Source organism: Lepidochelys kempii, chromosome 3, assembly GCF_965140265.1.
Source record: "Lepidochelys kempii isolate rLepKem1 chromosome 3, rLepKem1.hap2, whole genome shotgun sequence".
NCBI classification, from domain to species: Eukaryota; Metazoa; Chordata; order Testudines; family Cheloniidae; genus Lepidochelys; species Lepidochelys kempii.
Genome location: NC_133258.1, coordinates 102,200,710 through 102,224,113, shown reverse-complemented (window position 1 = coordinate 102,224,113; position 23,404 = coordinate 102,200,710). Strand labels below are relative to the sequence as shown.

Below are 23,404 nucleotides of genomic sequence, written 5' to 3'. Positions count from 1 at the left end.
TCCTTTTAATGATTTATTTAAAAGTAAATTAAGCACTGGTTTTAGATGCCCATGTTGACATCACTGGAAACTGAAGTTCTCAATCCACAGAACAAACATCACACTAAGCAGCAGTATGTGTTTCCACCATGCTGCTCTGCCAACAGACTCTGGAGACACCAACCAAGGCGGGCGAGAGAGCAATTTAGTCTCCATTGCCCAGTCAGTCTTTGACCTCTCTGCTAAGATCGCCTCTAGAAACACTAATGGTGATGAGGGCATGTTACCACTACAAAGTAGGTTGAGAAATTTTAATATAAGTCTGTAGAATATCCAAGTGATGGTAACTTTCAGGGTGAAATCCTCACCCCATTGAAATCAATGGCAAAGCCAGGATTTCACCCTCAGTCACTGCCAACTGGTGTTGATTTGAATCAGCGACCTGTAAGTGAAAAACTCTGTATCACATTAACTGTGTCTAGAACCATTTTTAATTCCCCCACACTCCACCCCTTTTCTTTTCTTTTCTTTTCTTTTCTTTTCTTTTCTTTTCTTTTCTTTTCTTTTCTTACCATGTAAATGATAATACATAAGCTATACTGTGATGGCTCATAAACCCAAGTTAAAAACATATTGCTAGGTGCTTCAAATGAGCATAGCCTTCCCAAATCAACAGGAGCTACACCGATTGACTCCAGCTGAGGTTCTGGAGCATGTAGCCACGCTGACCATGTAACCCAACCTACTGCTAGGAAATGGAAAACATTTAATCCTACTAAGTAAACTCTCTTGGCCCATACACTTCCTATCCTGAACAGAATAAACAACAAAAAGTTAAGAATTGTTCAATCTATAAAATATCCATTTAAACCAAAGTGTGCTTTTAGAAGAAACACCACTGTAGGGTCCTCACTAATGACAGAAGACAACTTTCCTGCCATTCCCATTCCCAGTGACTAAAACTACTCTTTTCCTTCTTTTTCACATAGGGTTGATCTTTTATTAAACCAGATTGTAAAATGTGCATGCACAAAGCCTATTATTTATTAACAGACTTTGTGTGCCTGTGTGCCCTGACACAAACTTGGCTTGGAAACATACTGTACTCCTTGAAGTTAATTACGACAAAGAGTTTACCAGGAGCATAACAACCCTACTGTCATAGAAAAGGCAAAAATGTGAAGACAAAACCCAACAACAGTTATTTATTTAGGATAAATAGCTCACTAGGATAGCTGCCTGAGATAAATATTCATTGCCAAGAGACACTGAAAGGATAGCAGTTTAACAGTTACTCCAGCATACTTCAGTACTTTATAACCAGTCTAAGGACTAGATTCTGTTCTCAGTTACATGGGTATAAATCCTGAGTAACATCACTAAAAAGAGTTACTTCAGATTTACACCAGTGTAACAGAGAGCACAAACTAATCCTAGAATAGCAACCAGTAGGGAAGCATCACAATTTCAATTCCTTTTCCATTAACAAGTTTTCTTAAAACAAGGAATTAAAAGTTTCTTCAAATGAAACAAAATGTGGACATCTATTTTATTGGAAGGGGCAACTTATTCCAGCATTGGGGATGCAATCAAGTTGCTTTCCACAGACGCTTGAGTTCTAGGGACTTTAAAGTAGATAGGTTTGAACAAAGGCATGTTTGCGATGTACACTGTATATGAAGTGAATCAAAATATGGTGGTGTATCTATGCAGTGTAGTAACTCAGTGTCCAATGCTCAGCTAAAACTGATTAAATACAGAAAGCTCAGATTAACTGAACCAAGGAATTGCTGGAGTCTATAAATAATGGAGGGTTTTATATATTGTAATTATATGTGCCATGGCTGAAAGGCAGGATAAGGATTGAATTTCATATGTAACTCCTGGCTTCTTCTGCTTGCAGCTCAAACACTTTAAAGATATTTCAAATGTGTAGATTTCGTCTGTTAAATTAATTTTTCTTAGTGTTAGCTTTTTTTAAAAAACCAATCCCTCAATTATATAAAATGGCCCATTTAAAATGTTTGGATTACTCATCCCCTCAACCTGTTACACTGTCTACCAAATTGTTACTTTTAAACCATGTCCCATGTGGGAAAGGGAGGGGCCATGCCACAGTATAAGTTCCAGAACATTCTGACTGACAAAGCCAGACAATCTGCATGGGGCCCCAGATGGTGCAGACTGTAGTGGAGGTTTCACTACCCTTTCAGTGAGTGCAGCATGCAACTTCCCTTCAGTGTCTGGCTTGCTCTGTTGGTTGATATGAAGAAGGAGAGCTGGGGCTGACCTCACTTGGCATCTGTATTCTTTCTTGAGTAATGAGCACCTCCAGGCAGATGGAATTGTGCCTACCCTTGAAAGGGGCAGAAGGTTTCTTGCACCCACCACCTCACCCAGCCGGGCAAAGCTGGCCACAATAGCCTTTTGTCTATTTAGAAAACATATGATATTTAGAGTATGTGTAGTTCAAATCCTTATGGAGAGTACATGTGAATCCATCATTCCAATCCAGCTCTTTCATCTTCCTTTTTTCCTACTGTGCAAAGACTTTTGGCTCTAGTGTGAGGTCCAGTTATTATTGCCTTTCTTGGTAGCCATTTTTTGTTTTATTTTTGTACCTCAGTGGTTTCTTCTTTTTACCAAATTACTAGAAGCAATTAGATTTTCTAATGAACTGATTTGCTAAATATTACTGTCTATTATTGCTTATGAAAGCACTCAGGCACAACCATAATGAAAACAGATAGATTAAAGCCTTTTTGCATTATAAAAGAGTTGTAGACAAGAGAGCAGCTGTCTAGTCCTAGTTTAATTCCAATATATTGTATATTTATATAAACAAGCCCTTATGCAAGATAAGAGGGGCAGCTTTATTTCTCTGTTTTGCATTAAGTTTGATGAAGTGCGATCCAGCTTTTCGCTTACACTCGGTTTCAGACAATGATTAGGGTATATTACAAGCATAATAAATCAGTGTTGCACCACACTGCAGGACAGCACACATTGTCTCGCTGACACTTCTCACATAAGCACCATCAGCTCCTATTAACTAAAGTGCAGATGTTAGACATACTTGACACACCTTTGGCTTCTTTATCTTCTGTCATCAACATCTGGCATTTCAAAAAGGTCAAATGGGGAGGAGTCCCCTTCATCAGGAAACAGAAATACTTGCACAGCAGATAATTATCAATCCATAGTGAACATGAAGCTGCAAAGGCAAGGTGAGTGAGGTAGAAGCTTGTTTGATTTCAGTGAGTGTTTGCAAAGAGATGTGGGCCCTCAGGACTTCTGTTCAGGCATAAGAACTTGCCATACACTTAGGACTTGAGAAATTTGAGCCTACAGATGACACTATCCTTAAAACAGAACACAGAACAGAAGTGGGATGTTGAGTTTAATGCTGTACGTAGATGGATCACAGATACATTGCCTATATTGAAAGCTGGATGCAATAGTGAAAATGTATTTAATATAGACTAGGAAACAAACGTCTTCTGTAGAGGGTATCTGCTCATGGCCGCATACTAAAGGAAGAAAATTAATTGGAATAATAGAAAGTAAGTCATATCTATGATGTGATAACCATTTGGGGACAGAAATAAAAAGTTCTGTGTTGTAAATAAAAGTAAACTCCACCATTGGTCACCATTAAGTTGTAAGACTGAGGCAATGGAAATTCCTAATGATGAGATTATTTTCCTAAATGAGACCCATGAATTTGAGTGTGATAATCCTGTTGGTTAAAAACACGTCTAAAACAAAAAACATGCAACATCAGCCTGGTGTTTCCCTCCCCAAACAATGCAGGCACTTTCAGACCTGATATAAGTGTGTACAGTTCCACACTAACAGTAATGGAATGGCACCCATTTACAAAGGATCAGATTCTTTGTCCCAATCTGCTCCCTTTGTGCCACTTAGGACTGAAGCTAACGCTGTGCAAAGAGAATGGAAAAGTCCAGTAAATCCCCTGCTGGGGATATTCCCAGCATCTGGAATTCACAAAGAAACAAACAAAAGAGCTGGCAGAGCCAGCTCCTATGCATTCCACCCCACATCATCCAGCCCAGGGGTTGTCTCAGGCTTGGGGAGAGTGAGAGAATAGCCATAGCATGAAATGCAGTTATAGCCAAGTGGTGCGTGATCTGTAGACGACCGTACCTAGCTGGCGTAAGTTAGAGCAGCCTTCAACCAGCTCAAACCTGAAGCAGGGCCAAGGCCAGGGCAGATTATCAGGAGCCATAACCAGTTCCTGATGGCCTCTCGCTAAAATGGACAACGCACAGAATGTATGGCAAGGTCTGAATTTATTCCAACAAGTGAAATTAAACCCATGGACATAAGAGCAATTCACAGTTTGAACAGAGCTGATAGAGTTTGGGGCAATGGCAAAACTAACACAAATAAAGGAAATTCTGCATGTGATTCTGAAATTGCGGGGAAGAGTAATTGTCCAGATGAGATCTACACATTTCCCACAGCTTGTAAAGCTGTGAAACTGACAACACTGACTTCTGTTATAGAAACACCAGATGCAGATCACTTCTCCCAAAAGGTATAGGTGGAGGGACTTTTTCTGCTTTTAGGAACATCATTTGGCACTTATTCTATGGTGAGGAATGCTTTTATTGAAGGGGAGCATAAATAATTTTCTGCATTTTGGTTATATATATATATATGTGTATGCATGTGTGTGTGCGTGTGTGTACCACCCCCACAGCATGTTCTTTAAATACTTTCGCAAAATGACTCCTCTTTCTAATGTAAAATCTTAGCCTGTTCTCTTTGCAGATTAGAGGCTTTTAGGCTGTTGAGCAATACACTTGGGGCCTAATCCTCCACTGGTATAAATTAGTGCAGCTTCCTTGACTTCAATGGAGATGCACTAATTTACACCAGCTGAGAACTTGGTCCTTTGTTCCCAAATATCATTCTCAATAAAATCTCACCTCTGTCTCTGTCTCTACACACACTACAGAGGCCTGATCTTGCACACACTGACTATGATAAGTACTGCTGACTACCTTGATTATTCCCATTGAAGATCTATTACAAAGTAGGCATTTGCAGGATCAGGCCCTATATTTGTATTTGTTATCATTAGTTACAGCGTGGGAATTGATATCTGGGAGCCTTATCCTGAGAGTGGAATTGTACGTCCTTTACAGGGCTTCAGAGGAAAATGAATTTCCCAGTAAGCAGTTTAAATTGTAGAGGCAAAGCCAACTTTAAGTTTTTGTTCTCGGGGGTGGGCTTTTAAAAAAATTAATAAAGCCTAATGTTCACAAGTTGACATTTTCACCAAGAAATAAATGGACATTCTGTTAACATCAGCCATTCATTATTCAGCTTTGGGAAAATAGAACAGAATTACATATTGATTATTCAGTTCATCACTTTTCCCCCTTAACTTCTAGAGTCAGAAGATGTTGCATAGCTAAGCAAATGGGATCTACTCATGCCTCTGTGTCTGTGGAGAGGTCATGGCAATGCAATCACTGCACCGGGGGAAGGGCAGTGTTGAGATCAATTTCACAGTGGCCTTTGCATCCTATCATGCAGAAAGTGTTTGTGAGTATGGTATAGGGGACAGGGGAGGGCCTAGGCAGTTACGTGGACCCTCCTCTTTTCTGTCCCCACCCCGTCATGGAAGAAGTATGTGGAGGTCAGTACAGCCTCAGTGTTGCAATAGCGGTCATGGAGCAAGACCACAGCTGATCTGTAGGGAGAGAGGATTCCTATACTCACGCCCACCCATCTCCCGAGCACCCAACCTAGCTACTGTGGCTGGGCAATGGGCCCAGTAAGATAAAAATGATTCTATTTGGACTGCATTAAGTGCCCTTTCAAATTAATTTGCATTGAACAGAAGATTTTTGCTCACTAATATCATCACTGCAGAGCTAACTGGGTGGTCAGCACCAGGGTTACTTTAGTTCAAGTCTGAGCAGCCACACTGCAAAGCCATACCTGAGTTACTGAGGTTTCATCTACACTTCGAGCTGGGACGTAATTCACAGCTTGAGGAGACATGCCTGAGCTAGCTCTCATGAGCTAGCATGCTAAAATTAAAAGCACAGTGAGACCAACATAAGGGATGAGAGGGTCTCATAGCTGCATACCTGTGCTAGATGCTAGCTACATACCTGGGTGGCTCTCCCCTCCCTCTGCTGCTGCTGCTAGCCAAATATCTACTTAGCATTTTGGATGTGTGTGTACTGGGGGTGGCTATCCCCTCCCACTGCCACAGCTATACTTATATTGTTAGTGTGCTCTCTCGATCAGAGCTAGTGTGATATGTCTCCTCAAACTGGAAAATACAGCTTCCAGCTGCAATTTGGACATACCCCGTCTCCTCACACTGGTGTTGCATTCACCCATGTGTATTGCTAGGACTTCTAGGGGCATATTAGATGGGGTGAGATCCGAGTTACCCAGGAAAGAATTTTCCATAGTATCTGGATGATGAATCTTGCCCATATGCTCAGGGTTTAGCTGATCGCCATATTTGGGGTCGGGAAAGAATTTTCCTCCAGGGCAGATTGGAAGAGGCCCTGGAGGTTTTTCGCCTTCCTCTGTAGCATGGGGCACGGGTCACTTGCTGGAGGATTCTCTGCTCCTTGACGTCTTTAAACTACGAATTGAGGACTTCAATAGCACAGATATAGGTGTGAGGTTTTTTTTGTAGGAGTGGTGGGTGAAATTCTGTGGCTTGCGTTGTGCAGGAGGTCAGACTAGATGATCATAATGGTCCCTTCTGACCTAAATATCTATGAATCTATCAATCTATGAATCTCATGGACCTTTATTCTGCAGTAAACTGAGCCACTCTCTGTATCTATCTTAGTGAATTGTAGGACAACATGTCTGTCCTTCTGGGCAGACAGAGGGAACAGTGGAAAAGCATTGAAGGATTAACAGCACTCCAATGATTTAGCCCACATCCGTGGCACAAAGGGAAAGGGGGTTACTAGTTTGAGTGTAAGAACCACTTGGGTTTTAGCGTATATCTCAGGAGAGGCCAGTAGCCTGGATGTAAAGCACCACTAAGTTCTGATGAGAGGGTTTGTGCGTGGATGGGAGCCACATTAGGGACAACCCAGTGAGAGCCTAACTCTCAGCTGAAGACATACTCTATGTAGGACCAATGTTTACTAGAAGCCTGTGAAACTTCTAATAAAGCAGGATGAAACATGGCTAGCATCAGGTTTTGCTACAAACCCAACTTTGGGCAGTTTTGCCAAACTCACCAAGAATGGGTTGAAATTCTGGGTGAAACCTAGATAATTTATGCTTAATCTGGAAATGTCAGTTTTGGATGAGTTTTGCTGGGAGTTTTTGAGCTTATGTAAATCCAAAGACTTAAGGCAAGATGCAGGAGGCAGTATGTGTGTATGTAGAAATCTAGTCAAAGCAGTGAAATATTAACCACTGAAGGAAATGAAGGGGACGAATCCCCATCCAGCTTTTTACTATTTTGTGGTAGTCCTCTTCAGTGGGGACACACACCTCATGTGTTTTCATGTGGTTTAGAATAATTAACTTCCAAAAAAAACAAGTATCTATCTATACTGACGTGCCCTTGCAAACTGAAACCATGATCCTTGCAGTAATTCCACTGAAGTCATTGGAGTTACATCAGGGATAATATTGGCCCACTGCATTTTGCACATCTGTAATCATTAGATTTACTTGTTACATGGTTTGAAGATGCTAAGTGTCTTGTTTTGTACATTTCTTTAGCATATTCCCTTCAAACACTTGATGCAAATTTAAAACAGAACAAAATAGCCAGCTTCACTTCTGGCTTTGATCAACCCACTGATGTGATGACAAGAATGATACACTATGCCCATATTTATGATCAAGACACTATTTCCCTCCACCCCTAACATATTGCTGCAGAACCCAACTTTGATCAAATTTTAAATGGGGACATCGCGTCTCCTTCAAGAAATTGGAAAATCTGGTAATGAAAATAAGTGAGTGAGGATGCAGTGTCACTTGCAACATCATTAGAGCTGTGCAAAGTTGAAAAATGTTTGTCTGGATCAAATGAAATGTTCCATTAATGCTTTTAAAAATAAAACAACATTCAAAACAAGTCATTTTGAGTAAAAAAATTGAAACATTTTTTAAGAATGTCAAAATGAAATGTTTTGATTTTTTCAGGGGTTTTTTCCTGACCGAAACGATTCTGCAAATTTGACATTAATTTACAAAATGTTTCAGACAACCCCAGTGTGCATTTTTCAGTGAAAAAAGTTTCAGCCTTAAAATTTTGCCCATCTCTAAACATAACCCATTACTCTCAGCAGTTGTTTTAGTTGGATATTATTCAGCTACAAAATAGCATAAGCCACATGGCCTTACAATAGATTGGAAGACACTGGTAGAAGTTGTGTGTGCTACAGCTCTCATCAATATCTCTGACACTAGACAAAGTAACATTTCAAGCTTTTATAAGACATCAATTTACTATGTTTGTTTATAGTGCACATACATTTAATGTTAATCAGTCATGCTACAATGTTCCCTTGTACATTTGTTTGAAGCATTGTATTTATGAGTTCATAAGTTTTACAGACTCTTCATGATCTTGCCTTACAGTTCATATAAATAAAATGTCCAGCGTTTACATGACTTAAAAAAGAGCAAAGCGCTTAAAGTTAATCATGTGCTTAAGTGGTTTGCTGGATTAGAGCCAGAATGCTCAAACCTGGAAAACATGTGTTTAATCGGTTTACAGCAAGGGTTCTCAAACTTCATTTGCACTGCGACCCCCTTCTGACAACAAAAATTACTACATGACCCCAGGAGGGGGGACCGAAGCCTGAGCCCACCCAAGCCCCACTGCCCTGGAGGGGAGGGGGGCAAAGCCCAAGGGCTTCAGCCCCAGGCAGGGGGTCTGTAACCTGAGCCCCGCCACCCAGGGCTGAAGCCCTTGGGTTTCACCTTCAGCTCTGGGCAGTGGGGCTTGGGCTTCGGCCCCAGACCCCAGCAAGTCTAAGCCAGCCCTGGCGACCCCATTAAAATGGGATCCCGACCCACTTTCGGGTCCCGACCTACAGTTTGAGAACTGCTGGTTTACATGATAGAAACCCTCATGTTCAAACAAAATTAAAAAGTGGCATATTTTAGGGTTATTTTTCCTAGAAAACAACTAATTCATCTTTTTATTTTGAGGTTCATAGCATAGCCAATATGTACAGCAGAGTCATTTGAGAGTTTGCTCTGCTCTACTACACTGATGTTGTTTTGGATTTGATGCAGATAGAACTTATCCAATTCATTGTTCACGTGCTATTCAAATAACACCACATGTAGTCTTCATAGAATCACAAAAAGAAAAGGAGGACGTGTGGCACCTTAGAGACTAACAAATTTATTTGAGCATAAGCTTTCGTGAGCGACAGCTCACTTCATCAGATGCATTCAATGGAATCACAGAATATCAGGGACCTCAGGAGGTCGTCTAGTCCAACCCCCTGCTCAAAGCAGGACAACTCCCCAACTAAATCTTCATTTCATATAATGTCCACAGGCTGATAGGCTGCAGTGTAGTGAGCGTGGGTGCCAAAACACAAGAGAAAACCCTTGCTCTGGATTGAACACCATCCATCTGCCAGCATTCAGTTTGAATTTCATAGAATACTTGATGCAAGTAAAGTGCCAGCTAGTTTGAATTATGCTTAGGTAGTCTGAAGCTGAATTATAAACATCACAGAGCAGTGTGAGTTTTCTAAACTGCCCTTAAAATAGATTAATCTGAGCCAATGTGGTGGAATAACTAAGTATTGTTTATTTTATAGCAAGAAAGAGATTTACTTAATCTGTGCATAAGAGTACTGAAAAATTTCATAGAAATCATTTTTTAAAAAATGCTGAGATTCCAGAGTTTTCCCTTTGTTCAATTAGGATTCAATTCTGCAAGGTGCTGAGTAGTCTGGCCCAATTCAGCAAATCACTTAAGCAGGTGCCCAGCTTTTAGCACAGGAGTAGTCCCTCCCAGTGACTTCAAAGGGCCCACTCAAGTGCTTAAACTTAAACCTGGAAGAAGTGCTTTGCTAGATCAGATTGAAGTGCTCAACGCCCTAAAGGATTAAGCCTTTAGCTACCTCCAAACAAATGAGTTGCATGTTGAGAGCATAAACCCGATTCTGCTCTCCCTGTAACCCCACTGAAGTCAATGGAGTACACACATGTAACAAAGGGCAGAATTTGGCTTTGTGAGAAGAAAATTGACGAGGACTGAGGCTAGCTGCCTATATCTATAAAAGACCTTCAGTACAATGGATTAAAACTTGATGCTATAATGTTAGGTATTCTGACCCCAGTTCAGCACAGTACGTAAGTAACTTTAAGCTTTGCGTAATCCCATTGACTTCAGTGAAACTACTTCTGCTTAAAGTTAGGCATGTGCTTAAGTATCTTGCATAAGCAGGGCCTCTGGTAGGTGCAAATCCAGTTCCATATTGCTAGGCCATAGAGCTCTACTTAGGAGCAGAACCCGTGTAGTTCCACTGTGCAAAGTGGGAGGTTGCATGTAAGGGAGCTGTGCAGGAGGTGCACGCAGGGGCTGAGAGGAGTAGGATCTGGTTAGCTAACATGTGCAAAGTGTTTTGAAGAGGCAAAGCACTACATATATGCTGAATCTTATTTAGTAGCAGCAACAGTAATGCCACTGACCCAAACTCATGTCGAATGAATTTTACAAATGCATGCAGACCATCTCATTCATATATATATTATTGTAATAACAATTCATTCCAACATTTTATTTTTATGTGATGGTGACATTTTCCTTTGCCAGGCAGCACACAAATAAAAATATAGAACCTTTTATCTGCTATCAAAAGGCTGCTATTAGTTATTGTATGTTTGAATTTAACATTTGCCCTTCATGTAATGTAGGTCAAATGTTACATTCAAATATGCAGTAAATAGTGGCCTTTGATTATCATAGTAAAGGGTTTACATTAATTTCACTTGACATTCACTGGAGCACATCTGTATGTGGTCATTCTGTGAAAAAGTTTTTTAAAAGTGTGTCAAATTCAACACAGTCCAGTTTCTACACTTGGGAAGATGATATTTCAGAGCTTCCGTGATCTTGTGCAGGCTTAGTACAAAAGCCCAGAGCAATTTTAATTCAATAGGATGCTAAATGCAAACACATTACTAGATTTCACCAGCAAAGATAAACACAGTATATCAAGTATTATAAGGTGAGAAAGTGCTTGATGCCAAAAAAGTATGTTTTTTAAAAAGTCACAAGTTTATAGCTTATCCAAAGTAGAGAGTTCAAGGGGTCATGTTTTTCAAGGAAACAAATGCCAAGAGCATTTTAATGGCATATGAAGTTAGCTCAATCCTGCTGCTGCATTTTGCTGTATGAGGCCTTGATCCTGCAAACATGCGAGGGCTTAAATTTAAAGCATGAGAGTAGTTCCACTGAAGCCAGCACAAATAGAGTTGTCTGCCGGATTGGGGCTTTAGGCTCCAAAGTAACTGACTCATAAGGTAGGTCTGGATTTACAGCAGTGCAACTGTGAGAAAGATCTAACTCATTCAATGTGACTGTTTGCTATGGGGAATATATACATGGGCTTTTCTGAAAAAATAAAAAGGCATGTGCAGTATTGCCCATATCAGGCCCAACTCTACAAACTTTCCATGCACAGAATTTTGCCTTCAGTGGGACTTTTAGGATCAAACCTCAAAGGGAGATGCTCAGAAGACAATCAAGAACAGATATGCCCTGAACAACCTCACTTCATAGGAAGGAAACATCAAAAACATTCATACTTTTTCCTGTTAAAAGAATACACTTTCTGTTTGAAAGCATAAAACTAGAATTGTCCCTGTTCCTGGGTCTCAATCAGCAGTCATTTCTGTTCTGCGGTCCCCTCAGAAGTAGAATGTACCCTGTCTTCTGTACTAGAAAAGCAGGTACATTCAGCCACCCAAGTTGTGTATTTTTTTTGTCTCCATACTTTTCTGGAGTGAAATATGCAATAATCCTGAGTAGTTTGTGCATAACTTGTTTATGAATTAGAGCCTCTGGCTTCCATGGCCATTCCTGTGCAAATGCCTCCAAGGATTATCTTAGATTCAATATTCAGAACAAACACTCACAAGTAGGAATACATATTCCCCATTTTAATAAGAAAGGCATTTCTTAAGCTACAGTATGTGACTTACTCTAAGCAATTTTCCATTGAAGCTTATTTTTTCATTCTTGTGTGCTTGCCTGCCAAGTGGGCTGTTTGTTGATGGAGCAGCATGAATGCCAACATGGGCAAGAACAAAAAGGAAACAGATTGTGTAGTAAGGTTACAAAGAGAACCTTTACCTCATCCTTCAGGGTTTAAATCAATCTCTATTAGAGATTAGGATGAAACCTGATGTGCGAGGCAAATTGCCCCATATCTGTCTACTGCGAGGGTTCTTACACTTTCCTTTGAAGCATCTGGTACTGGCCATGTTTGCAGACAGGATATTGGTGTAAGTGAAGCTGAGTCCTGATGCAGGATGGCAATTTTTATGTTCCTATAGAACAGACTGGCTCTTACGTAACAGTAATCACCTTTTATAGGGAAGCAATCCACATTCATGAATATTATAGGGAATTTTATAGGGAAATTTTATCCGGAAGCAATCCACATTCATGAATATTATAGGGGATTTTATAGGGAATTTTATAGGGAAATTTTATCAGGAAGCAATCCACATTCATGAATATTCTTTTTCTTCTACATATAACTGAATATATTAAAAAAAGAATATTGTATTGCTTCCCAAAGACACTAGAGTTGCTACAATTTGTATCAAGTATCTAGCACACAGAAAAGAGGTCATGGGTTCTAACGGGGATGTTTAACTGCTCTGTTTTAACATGAATTGGAGGAGCAGACAGAAGGAGGAATGAGGAAGAAGTACATATTTTAGTTCAGAAGAGGGCTCCGCAAAGGATGCTTATATTATTGCTCAGCTTATCTCCATATCATTGATGCTCATGGTTTGGACACAGACTAATTATTTTAAGGACTTGAACACTGTTTTCCACAATCCTGATTGTCTTCCATATGTGACTTCCAGGATTTGGCCCACAGAATTTATCATAGCAGAAGGGGAAAAAAAGTGAATTTAAAATTTGCCTCACCAGTCCAGACCATTGGTCCATCAATTCTGGTATCCTGCTTCCAGCAATAGCTAATGCTATTTCATGTGAGGAAAGCAGAAATAAGATACCCAAAACATCAAAGTACCTGGAAAACTGTAGAATGAGGTACATAGGAAAATGTTTATTTCCTGATCTCCCAAGGAGTTGGGATACACACTGAGGCATGACATTTGATTACCCTTGTCTTAGCTTGCTAGTCTTACCAATGGTAATTAAATGCAGTCCTTTTTCAAATCTAGACACAGTTTTTGACTTGATATTCTTTTACAGCTGTGAATTCTAATACTTGATTACAGGCAAAGTAATATATCCTTTCACTTGTTCCATATTTACTGATTATTAATCTTGAGTGACCACTCTTGTCATAGTATGGGGATAGAGCCAAAAAGGAGGATTGCGTTCATTTACACAAATTTTTAGGCCAGGAGAGACCATAATGAGAATCTAGTCTGACCTCCTGAACAAGACAGGCCATAGAATTTCTTCCCATTATTCATGCATCTTAACGATCTTCTCTGGTTTGGAATAAAACAACTGCCTCTAACTCTGCCTTTTTTCAAGTTTAAACATTCCTAGCTTTTGCACTTGTTTGTTTGTAAGCCTCAGCATACTTCTAGCAATCTTCATTGTCCTTCTCCGGAGTTGCTGCTAAAGTATTTGCAAATAATCAAATTCTCTGGGGTCAGTGTCAGAACACTGTACCGAGTGATGTAAATGAGGGTCACATGGCGGTAAGCTCACCACACAATTTACAAGAGTGATTTTCCACAGTATGTTTTATCTGCCTCAGAAGAAAAAGGTTCGTTTAGCCGTGTGACCTCACTCCCATTCCTGTTATATCTTTAGTTGTCCCCCGTAATCACGTGGAATCCTGGACCTGTGGATCCTCCCCTTAGGCTGCGGGGAAGTCCTTTACCAGCACTTCCTGGATCCCAACACGGAAAAAAAAATTAAGAAGAAAAAAAAGAAAAAGGTTCTAGACAAAATAATCAATTATGGCAGGATTGTCATGTTTCCCATCCATGCAAGAGAATAAGGGGGGAAATGTTCCACTTTGTTCCTCTGCATGGGCTACCAGCACCACTGGTCTGTAGAAGTGGGGAGACAGCAGGCTTCTTGGGCAGATGCTTCTCCTTTCCCCTCCCACCGCCCCACTCTCGACATCCATTTAGATGGTGGAGGAGCAACTGGAGAAGGAGAGGGAATGGGTAGAAGTAAAGTGCTACCAGTATGGGGCAATATCTGATTTGTTCCAAGGGGGAAATAAAGGCAAGCCAGGGAAGGAATTGTGACTCACCGTTTGAAAGCAGCATAAACTAAACCAGAAAAGTCTCTTATTCCAGAATAAGGGTATGTCTACACTACGAAATCAGGTCGAATTTATAGAAGTCGTTTTTTTAGAAATTGGTTTTATATATTCAAGTGTGTGTGTCCCCACAGAAAATGCTCTAAGTGCATTAAGTGCATTAACTCGGCGGAGTGCTTCCACAGTACCGAGGCTAGAGTCTACTTCCGGAGTGTTGCACTGTGGGTGGCTATCCCACAGTTCCCGCAGTCTCTGCTGCCCATTGGAATTCTGGGTTGAGATCCCAATGCCTGATGGGGCTAAAACATTGTCGCGGGTGGTTCTGGGTACATATCGTCAGGCCCCCGTTTCCTCCCTCCCTCGCTCCGTGAAAGCAAGGGCAGACAATCGTTTTGCGCCTTTTTTCCTGAGTTACCTGTGCAGACGCCATACCACAGCAAGCATGGAGCCCGCTCAGGTAACCATCACCCTATGTCTCCTGGGTGCTGGCAGACGTGGTACGGCATTGCTACACAGTAGCAGCAACCCATTGCCTTCTGGCAGCAGATGGTACAGTATGACTGGTAGCCGTCCTTGTCATGTCCGAGGTGCTCCTGGCCATGTCGGCCAGGAGCGCCTGGGCAGACATGGGCGCAGGGACTAAATTTGGAGTGACTCGACCAGGTCATTCTCTTTAGTCCTGCAGTCAGTCCTATTGAACTGTCTTATGGTGAGCAGGCAGGCGATACGGATTGCTAGCAGTCCTATTGCATCATCTTCTGCTGGGCAGGCAAGAGATGTGGATGGCATGCAGTCCTTCTGCACCGTCTGCTGCCAGCCAAAGATGTGAAAGATAGATGGAGTGGATCAAAACAAGAAAACAGACCAGATTTGTTTTGTACTCATTTGCTTCCCCCCCTCCCCCATCTAGGGGACTCATTCCTCTAGGTCACACTGCAGTCACTCACAGAGAAGGTGCAGCAAGGTAAATCTAGCCATGTATCAATCAGAGGCCAGACTAACCTCATTGTTCCAATAAGAACAATAACTTAGATGCACCATTTCTTATTGGAACCCTCCGTGAAGTCCTGCCTGAAATACTCCTTGATGTAAAGCCACCCCCTTTGTTGATTTTAGCTCCCTGAAGCCAACCCTGTAAGCCATGTCGTCAGTTGCCCCTCCCTCCGTCAGAGCAACGGCAGACAATTGTTCCGCGCCTTTTTTCTGTGCGGACGCCATACCAAGGCAAGCATGGAGGCCGCTCAGCTCACTTTGGCAATTAGGAGCACATTAAACACCACACGCATTATCCAGCAGTATATGCAGTACCAGAACCTGGCAAAGCGATACTGGACGCGGAGGCGACGTCAGCGCGGTCACATGAGTGATCAGGACATGGACACAGATTTCTCTGAAAGCATGGGCCCTGCCAATGCATGCATCATGGTGCTAATGGGGTAGGTTCATGCTGTGGAACGCCGATTCTGGGCTCGGGAAACAAGCACAGACTGGTGGGACCGCATAGTGTTGCAGGTCTGGGACGATTCCCAGTGGCTGCGAAACTTTCGCATGCGTAGGGGCACTTTCATGGAACTTTGTGACTTGCTTTCCCCTGCCCTGAAGCGCATGAATACCAAGATGAGAGCAGCCCTCACAGTTGAGAAGCGAGTGGCGATAGCCCTGTGGAAGCTTGCAACGCCAGACAGCTACCGGTCAGTTGGGAATCAATTTGGAGTGGGCAAATCTACTGTTGGAGCTGCTGTGATGCAAGTAGCCCACGCAATCAAAGATCTGCTAATATCAAGGGTAGTGACCCTGGGAAATGTGCAGGTCATAGTGGATAGCTTTGCTGCAATGGGATTCCCTAACTGTGGTGGGGCCATAGACGGAACCTATATCCCTATCTTGGCACCGGAGCACCAAACCGCCGAGTACATAAACCGCAAGGGGTACTTTTCAATAGTGCTGCAAGCTCTGGTGGATCACAAGGGACGTTTCACCAACATCAACGTGGGATGGCCAGGAAAGGTACATGACGCTCGCATCTTCAGGAACTCTGGTCTGTTTCAAAAGCTGCAGGAAGGGACTTTATTCCCAGACCAGAAAATAACTGTTGGGGATGTTGAAATGCCTATAGTTATCCTTGAGGACCCAGCCTACCCCTTAATGCCATGGCTCATGAAGCCGTACACAGGCAGCCTGGACAGTAGTCAGGAGCTGTTCAACTACAGGCTGAGCAAGTGCAGAATGGTGGTAGAATGTGCATTTGGACGTTTAAAGGCGCGCTGGCGCAGTTTACTGACTCGCTTAGACCTCAGCAAAACCAATATTCTCACTGTTATTACTGCTTGCTGTGTGCTCCACAATATCTGTGAGAGCAAAGGGGAGACGTTTATGGCAGGGTGGGAGGTTGAGGCAAATCGCCTGGCTGCTGGTTACGCATAGCCAGACACCAGAGTGGTTAGAAGAGCACAGGAGGGCGCGGTACGCATCAGAGAAGCTTTGAAAACCAGTTTCATGACTGGCCAGGCTACGGTGTGAAAGTTCTGTTTGTTTCTCCTTGATGAAACCCCCCGCCCCTTGGTTCACTCTACTTCCCTGCAAGCTAACCACCCTCCCGTCCTCCCTTTAATCATTGCTTGCAGAGGCAATAAAGTCATTGTTGCTTCACATTCATGCATTCTTTATTCATTCATCACACAAATAGGGGGATGACTACCAAGGTAGCCCAGGAGGGGTGGTGGAGGAGGGAAGGAAAATGCCACACAGCACTTTAAAAGTTTACATCTTTAAAATTTATTGAATGCCAGTCTTCTTTTTTTTGGGCAATCCTCTGTGGCGGAGTGGCTGGTTGGCCGGTGGCCTCCCCACCGCGTTCTTGGGCGTCTGGGTGTGGAGGCTATGGAACTTGGGGAGGAGGGTGGTTGGTTACACAGGGGCTGTAGTGGCATTCTGTGCTCCAGCTGCCTTTGCTGCAGCTCAACCATACACTGGAGCATACTGGTTTGGTCCTGCAGCAGCCTCAGTATTGAATCCTGCCTCCTCTCATCACGCTGCCACCACATTTGAGCTTCAGCCCTGTCTTCAGCCCACAACTTACTCTCTTCAGCCCGCCACTTACTCTCTTCAGCCTGCCACCTCTCCTCCCGGTCATTTTGTGCTTTCCTGCACTCTGACATTATTTGTCTCCACGCATTCGTCTGTGCTCTGTCAGTGTGGGAGGACAGCATGAGCTCAGAGAGCATTTCATCACGAGTGCATTTTTCTTTCTTTCTAATCTTCACTAGCCTCTGGGAAGGAGAAGATCCTGTGATCATTGAAACACATGCAGCTGGTGGAGAGAAAAAAAAGGGACAGCGGTATTTAAAAAGACACATTTTATAAAACAGTGGCTACACTCTTTCAGGGTAAACCTTGCTGTTAACATTACATACATAGCACATGTGCTTTCGTTATAAGGTCGCATTTTGCCTCCCCCCACCGCGTGGCTACCCCCTAAACCTTCCCTCCTCCCCGTGGCTAACAGCGGGGAACATTTCTGTTCAGCCACAGGTAAACAGCCCAGCAGGAACGGGCTCCTCTGAGTGTCCCCTGAAGAAAAGCACCCTATTTCAACCAGGTGACCATGAATGATATCTCACTCTCCTGAGGATAACAAGAGAGATAAAGAACGGATGTTGTTTGAATGCCAGCAAACATACACTGCAATGCTTTGTTCTACAATGATTCCCGAGTACGTGTTACTGGCCTGGAGTGGTAAAGTGTCCTACCATGGAGGATGCAATAAGGCTGCCCTCCCCAGAAACCTTTTGCAAAGGCTTTGGGAATACATCCAGGAGAGCCGCGAATGCCAGGGCAAAGTAATCCTTTCACATACTTGCTTTTAAACCATGTATAGTATTTTAAAAGGTACACTCACCGGAGGTCCCTTCTCCGCCTGCCGGGTCCAGGAAGCAGCCTTGGGTGGGTTCGGGGGGTACTGGCTCCAGGTCTAGGGTGAGAAACAGTTCCTGGCTGTCGGGAAAACCGGTTTCTCCGCTTGCTTGCTGTGAGCTATCTACAACCTCATCATTATCATCATCATCTTCTTCATCCCCAAAACCTGCATCTTTGTTACCTCCATCTCCATTGAAGGAGTCAAACAACACGGCTGGGGTAGTGGTGGCTGAACCCCCTAAAATGGCATGCAGCTCATCATAGAAGCGGCATGTTTGGGGCTCTGACCCGGAGCGGCCGTTCGCCTCTCTGGTTTTCTGGTAGGCTTGCCTCAGCTCCTTAAGTTTCACGTGGCACTGCTTCGCGTCCCTGTTATGGCCTCTGTCCTTCATGCCCTGGGAGATTTTCACAAAGGTTTTGGCATTTCGAAAACTGGAACGGAGTTCTGATATTACGGATTCCTCTCCCCATACAGCGATCAGATCCCGTACCTCCCGTTCAGTCCATGCTGGAGCTCTTTTGCGTTTCTGGGATGCCACCATGGTCACCTCTGCTGATGAGCTCTGCATGGTCACCTGCAGCTTGCCACGCTGGCCAAACAGGAAATGAGATTAAAAAGTTTGCGGTTCTTTTCCTGTCTACCTGGCCAGTGCATCTGAGTTGAGAGTGCTGTCCAGAGCGGTCAGAATGGAGCACTCTGGGATAGCTCCCGGAGGCCAATACCGTCGAATTGTGTCCACAGTACCCCAAATTCGACTCGGCAAGGCCGATTTAAGCGCTAATCCACTTGTCAGGGGTGGAGTAAGGAAATCGATTTTAAGAGCCCTTTAAGTCGAAATAAAGGGCTTCATCGTGTGGACGGGTGCAGGTTTACATCGATTTAACGCTGCTAAATTCGACCTAAAGTCCTAGTGTAGACCAGGGCTAAGAGTGTCTGCACAGGGAGCTAAAGTGGCATAACTGTAGAGGTATAATACCAGTATAACTCCTCATGTAGACAGACCCTCAGAGTCACAGAGCTACATGTTCAGTCTAGACCCCATTATATGTACTCCAAAGGCCTGTATCTTACTCTGCAAGAAGTCCCATTGAAATCGGTGGAAATTCCTGTGAAATAGCATACTATTTTTTGAGAGTAAGCAGAGAAGCATCTGGCCCCAGGTAGTTTAGCAAAATGTGGAGATGTCCTTCGCTGCAAAGTACTTTATCATCTAACTCTTTGGAAATGCTTAGAGCCAGGAGTCCAGCTGGAGAAAGACCTAAGGAGAGTTTGCCCTCAGAGCAAACTTCATTCATTAGCTGCACCCTCTGATTCATTGCTTCTCTGCACAGTTTCAGTGTCGTGCCTGCTGTTTTATTTGCTCGCTTATTTCTCTCCTTGACTTTGAAAGTTTGTTGCATCTCTAAGCACCCTTTGCCTACAGATATTCTGCTGACATTGCTTATGGGATAATCCCCTTCTTATCTTCAGTTTGGACCTCTTGTTGCTAACAGACCATTCCATTCCTTTCAGTCTTGCATACCTCTACTCTTTCATTTCTAAACTGTAAATCCGCCTAATCTCTTCTCGCAATTTATGCTGCTAAAACCCTGAATTCTTTCAAGTACTCTTCTTTTTAATTCTGTCCATCAAGGACTTGATTCTGCACAACACAGGTGCAGGAAGGGAAGACATGAGCTGAATGCACAAGTCCAATTTCACGTTGAAAGCATGGCCGTGCAGCCACTCTGCGTACTAGCAGGAGTGAGGTCAGAGAGGGGACTTAGTCATGTGCCTCATTTGCAGATTGAGGATCACACTTAAAGCCATGTAATTCTTCAGATATGCTCATTTTTACCACACCCTGCCCCTGGTGTGTGGTTTTGTTTGGTGTGGTTTGTTTTTGTTTTGTTTTGTTTTGTTTTGCACTCCACGCTTGAGTGTAAGTGAGAGAACACACAGGGGCTGAGGCATATTTTCACTTAGGCCTCACCCAAAGCTCATCTGAAATCCATGAGAGACTTTCCCTTTGACTTCAATAGGCACAGGGCTTAGCCCTCAGCTCAGAGGCTCACGCTTAGGCTGCATCAACAGTCAAGCTGAAGGCACAATTCCCACCACAGGTAAACGTACATGTGCTACCTTTGATCGCACTAGTGCGCAAAAACTAGCAGCAGAGCCATGGCAGCACAGGTGATGGGATGGACTAGTCACCCAAGTAAGTGCCTAGGATCCTGGCTGGGACTGTACTCAGGGCAGCTAGCCCCTCTCCTCACCTGCACCACACAGCTACACTGCTATTTTTAGCATGTTAGCTCAATCAAAGCTAGCAGATGTGTCTCTCCCCTACCTGGAAATTACACCTTCAGCTTCAATGTCAATGCACCCCCTAGTCTTACTGTTACTCCTCGGCTCACACTTAAGTTGAAAAACCACAGCTTTGTGCTCTCTGCAGAATGCACACCACCCAAGGACTGTCCAGATGTATGCTGTGCGATTATTACTATCATGCACACTTGAAACAATGCTGGAATGCTGTACGTGGTGGGAGAGGGGCATTATTTTCTGATGCAGAGTTGAGGTTTGGGCTTATTGTTATAGTGCTGAACATACCTGCTGAAGCGAGTGTAGGTGAAGCAGTCAGTTACTCTGCAGAAGTGGCTTTAGAGATAGGCAGGTTAGATTTTCAGAGCTTTGCATGGGGACTAGAGTCACAGCTCTCAGTATTAATTATGACGACAAACAGAAGCTGACACCTAGTTACTGGTCTCCCAAGAGGAAAATACAGCCCCTTTGTGCCTCCTGCAGCGGCTGCTTCTTGGCAAAAGGACAAACGGTGATAGCGATTCCAGAGAGGTGTCAAAAGCCAAGAATCGTTCATTATTTACTATGCAGATTAGGGGAAAAGATGGACAGAACATATTAGGGCATGTCTACACTGGCAGAGTTACAGCGCCAGCAGTTACAGCGCTGCTCAGAGAGCGCTGAAGGGAAACCGCTGTTGTGTGTTCACACGGACAGCTGCCTGTGCAATAGCGTGTTCACACTTGCAGCGGTATTTGGAGCGGTGCGCTCTGGGCAGCTGTCCCACAGAGCACCTGTTTCTCTTCTGCCGCTAAGACTTGTGGGAAGGCAGAGGGGGGTTGCGGGGCATCCTGTGTCCTGTCCCAATGCCCCATGATGCATTGCTTCACATCCCAGCAATCCCTGTGCTTCTGTCCGCATTTGGCACCATCTTTCAACGGTTTGTGTCCTGCGCGCCCTGCCTCTTCAGCTGCAGGAATGGATCCCGAACTGTTGATCAGCACGCTGCTCGCTCTGACCAACACGTCACGAGTGGCAGTGGAGTTATTCCTTAAACTACAAAGACAAGAGGAGTGGCTTATATTTCTCTACTTCTCCTGGATACTAAATCCAACCACTTGGAGCCAGCAAAGTGCAGGTTATCCACATTTTCCTCCCAAAAATGCCTCTCTTTTCCCCACCTTTGTCACTGCCGTGGTGTAATGAGTTCTGCCCCTGCCAAACAGGAACCCTTTAGTCATACTTGGTGTGGCGTACGGCCCAATGGGAAGCACTGCCAATGTTCTATGTTAAAATTGTAATTTTCAGTGATTTTAGTGTAAGTGAACAGGAAACAAGCATTTAGTGTTCTACAGAAAGAAAATCATTAAGGGCCCAGTTCTGGTCCAGAGTCATGGCTGTGACCAAAAACCTTTAGATGCCTGTGCCCCACCTGTGTGCTCTCCTGGTGTTGTCCACTCCTCCTGCATAAGCTATCACCATCCTCCGGCTGATCTAAGTTATGCTCTGCTGCCAATGACCTAAAGGATCTGCTATTACAACAATGATTTGTCAAGGCACAGGAAAGGCCTAGTAGTCTTACTTGGGACAGGTGGGCTTAGGGTTCACTGGGGTTCTCCTCTTGTGTCTGGCTAAACCAGTTTTTGGATCACTTTGCACTAGTGGTATGAAGCATAAAGCAGCCACAGCACAGTCAAAGATCAGGACTCTGTCTTCAGTTCCACCTGTGCAATCCAATTAAAATCACTGTGTGTAAATGAAGTCAGAATTTGGCTTTATGTGTACATGGATATTAGAGTGATATAATATTATATATAAGACAAAGGCAAGACACTCATAAAACAAGAATAGAAATATATCATATCTAGATATATATCATATCTACCTTTACCTCAAGAGGAAAGAAAACTTACATATATAGCATATGGCTGGAATAGCAAACTTGCTGTATTTTTGGCAGGTATTCATAATTCAACATAACATGCAGTGCTGCTCACAAACCAATGAGTACTCTGTCTCACTGCCTCCACATACGTTAACCTGTATTCTGAGAGAGAGGTTTAGTCATTTCCCTCTTTCACATTCAGCTGTGTGGGGATAGCACTGTCAAACCTTGCCTCACACTTTTCAGACATGTAGTGTTATGCACACGCTTGAAGCAGGAAAACATTGTTCTAGTGTTGGGTTGTCCCTGAAAACCCTATAGTACAGCAGTTGACAGGCATTTTATTGACTGAATGTGAGTCACATGGCTAAGGTACCACACACAGCTTGGAGTTCAGGCCTTGGTCCAGTGGGAGCTGCTGGTGTTCAGCACCACAAAACAAAATCAGGTCACTCATTCAGGTGCCTAATTGTGGATTTATGTCCCTAATTTTAGGCACCCAGGCGTCCTTTCAAGAATAATGTCTTTTTTCCCCTTCCTTTCAGTGACCTGGCTAGTGCTGAGTGAAATTTTCCCTGGTGGGATCAGAGGACGGGCCATGGCTTTAACCTCTAGCCTGAACTGGGGTATAAATCTCCTCATCTCCTTGACATTTTTGACTGTAACTGGTAAGAATTCTTTGTTTCTTCTTGAGTGTATATGCCCATTACCGGGCATTGTGACGCATTCTCAGGGTGTCTAGCACTGTATGTCATCCTGTTAGCCCTGTCTCTCATCATAAAAGGGAACTGTTGATGTTAAACTGAGTGACAATTTCCTGCCACTCCAGTTGGTTAGCCAGCC

General features: G+C 43.4%; 1 protein-coding gene across 1 annotated transcript in view; it reads left to right on the top strand.

The window, feature by feature from the left end:
• Positions 1–23,404, top strand: part of SLC2A12 (solute carrier family 2 member 12) — a 43,247-nt gene that overhangs the window by 10,470 nt on the left and 9,373 nt on the right. Inside the window, exon 3 of the mRNA XM_073337352.1 lies at positions 23,107–23,229. Within this exon, the coding sequence (XP_073193453.1) occupies positions 23,107–23,229 (123 nt within the window). The remainder of the gene's footprint in view (positions 1–23,106; positions 23,230–23,404) is intronic.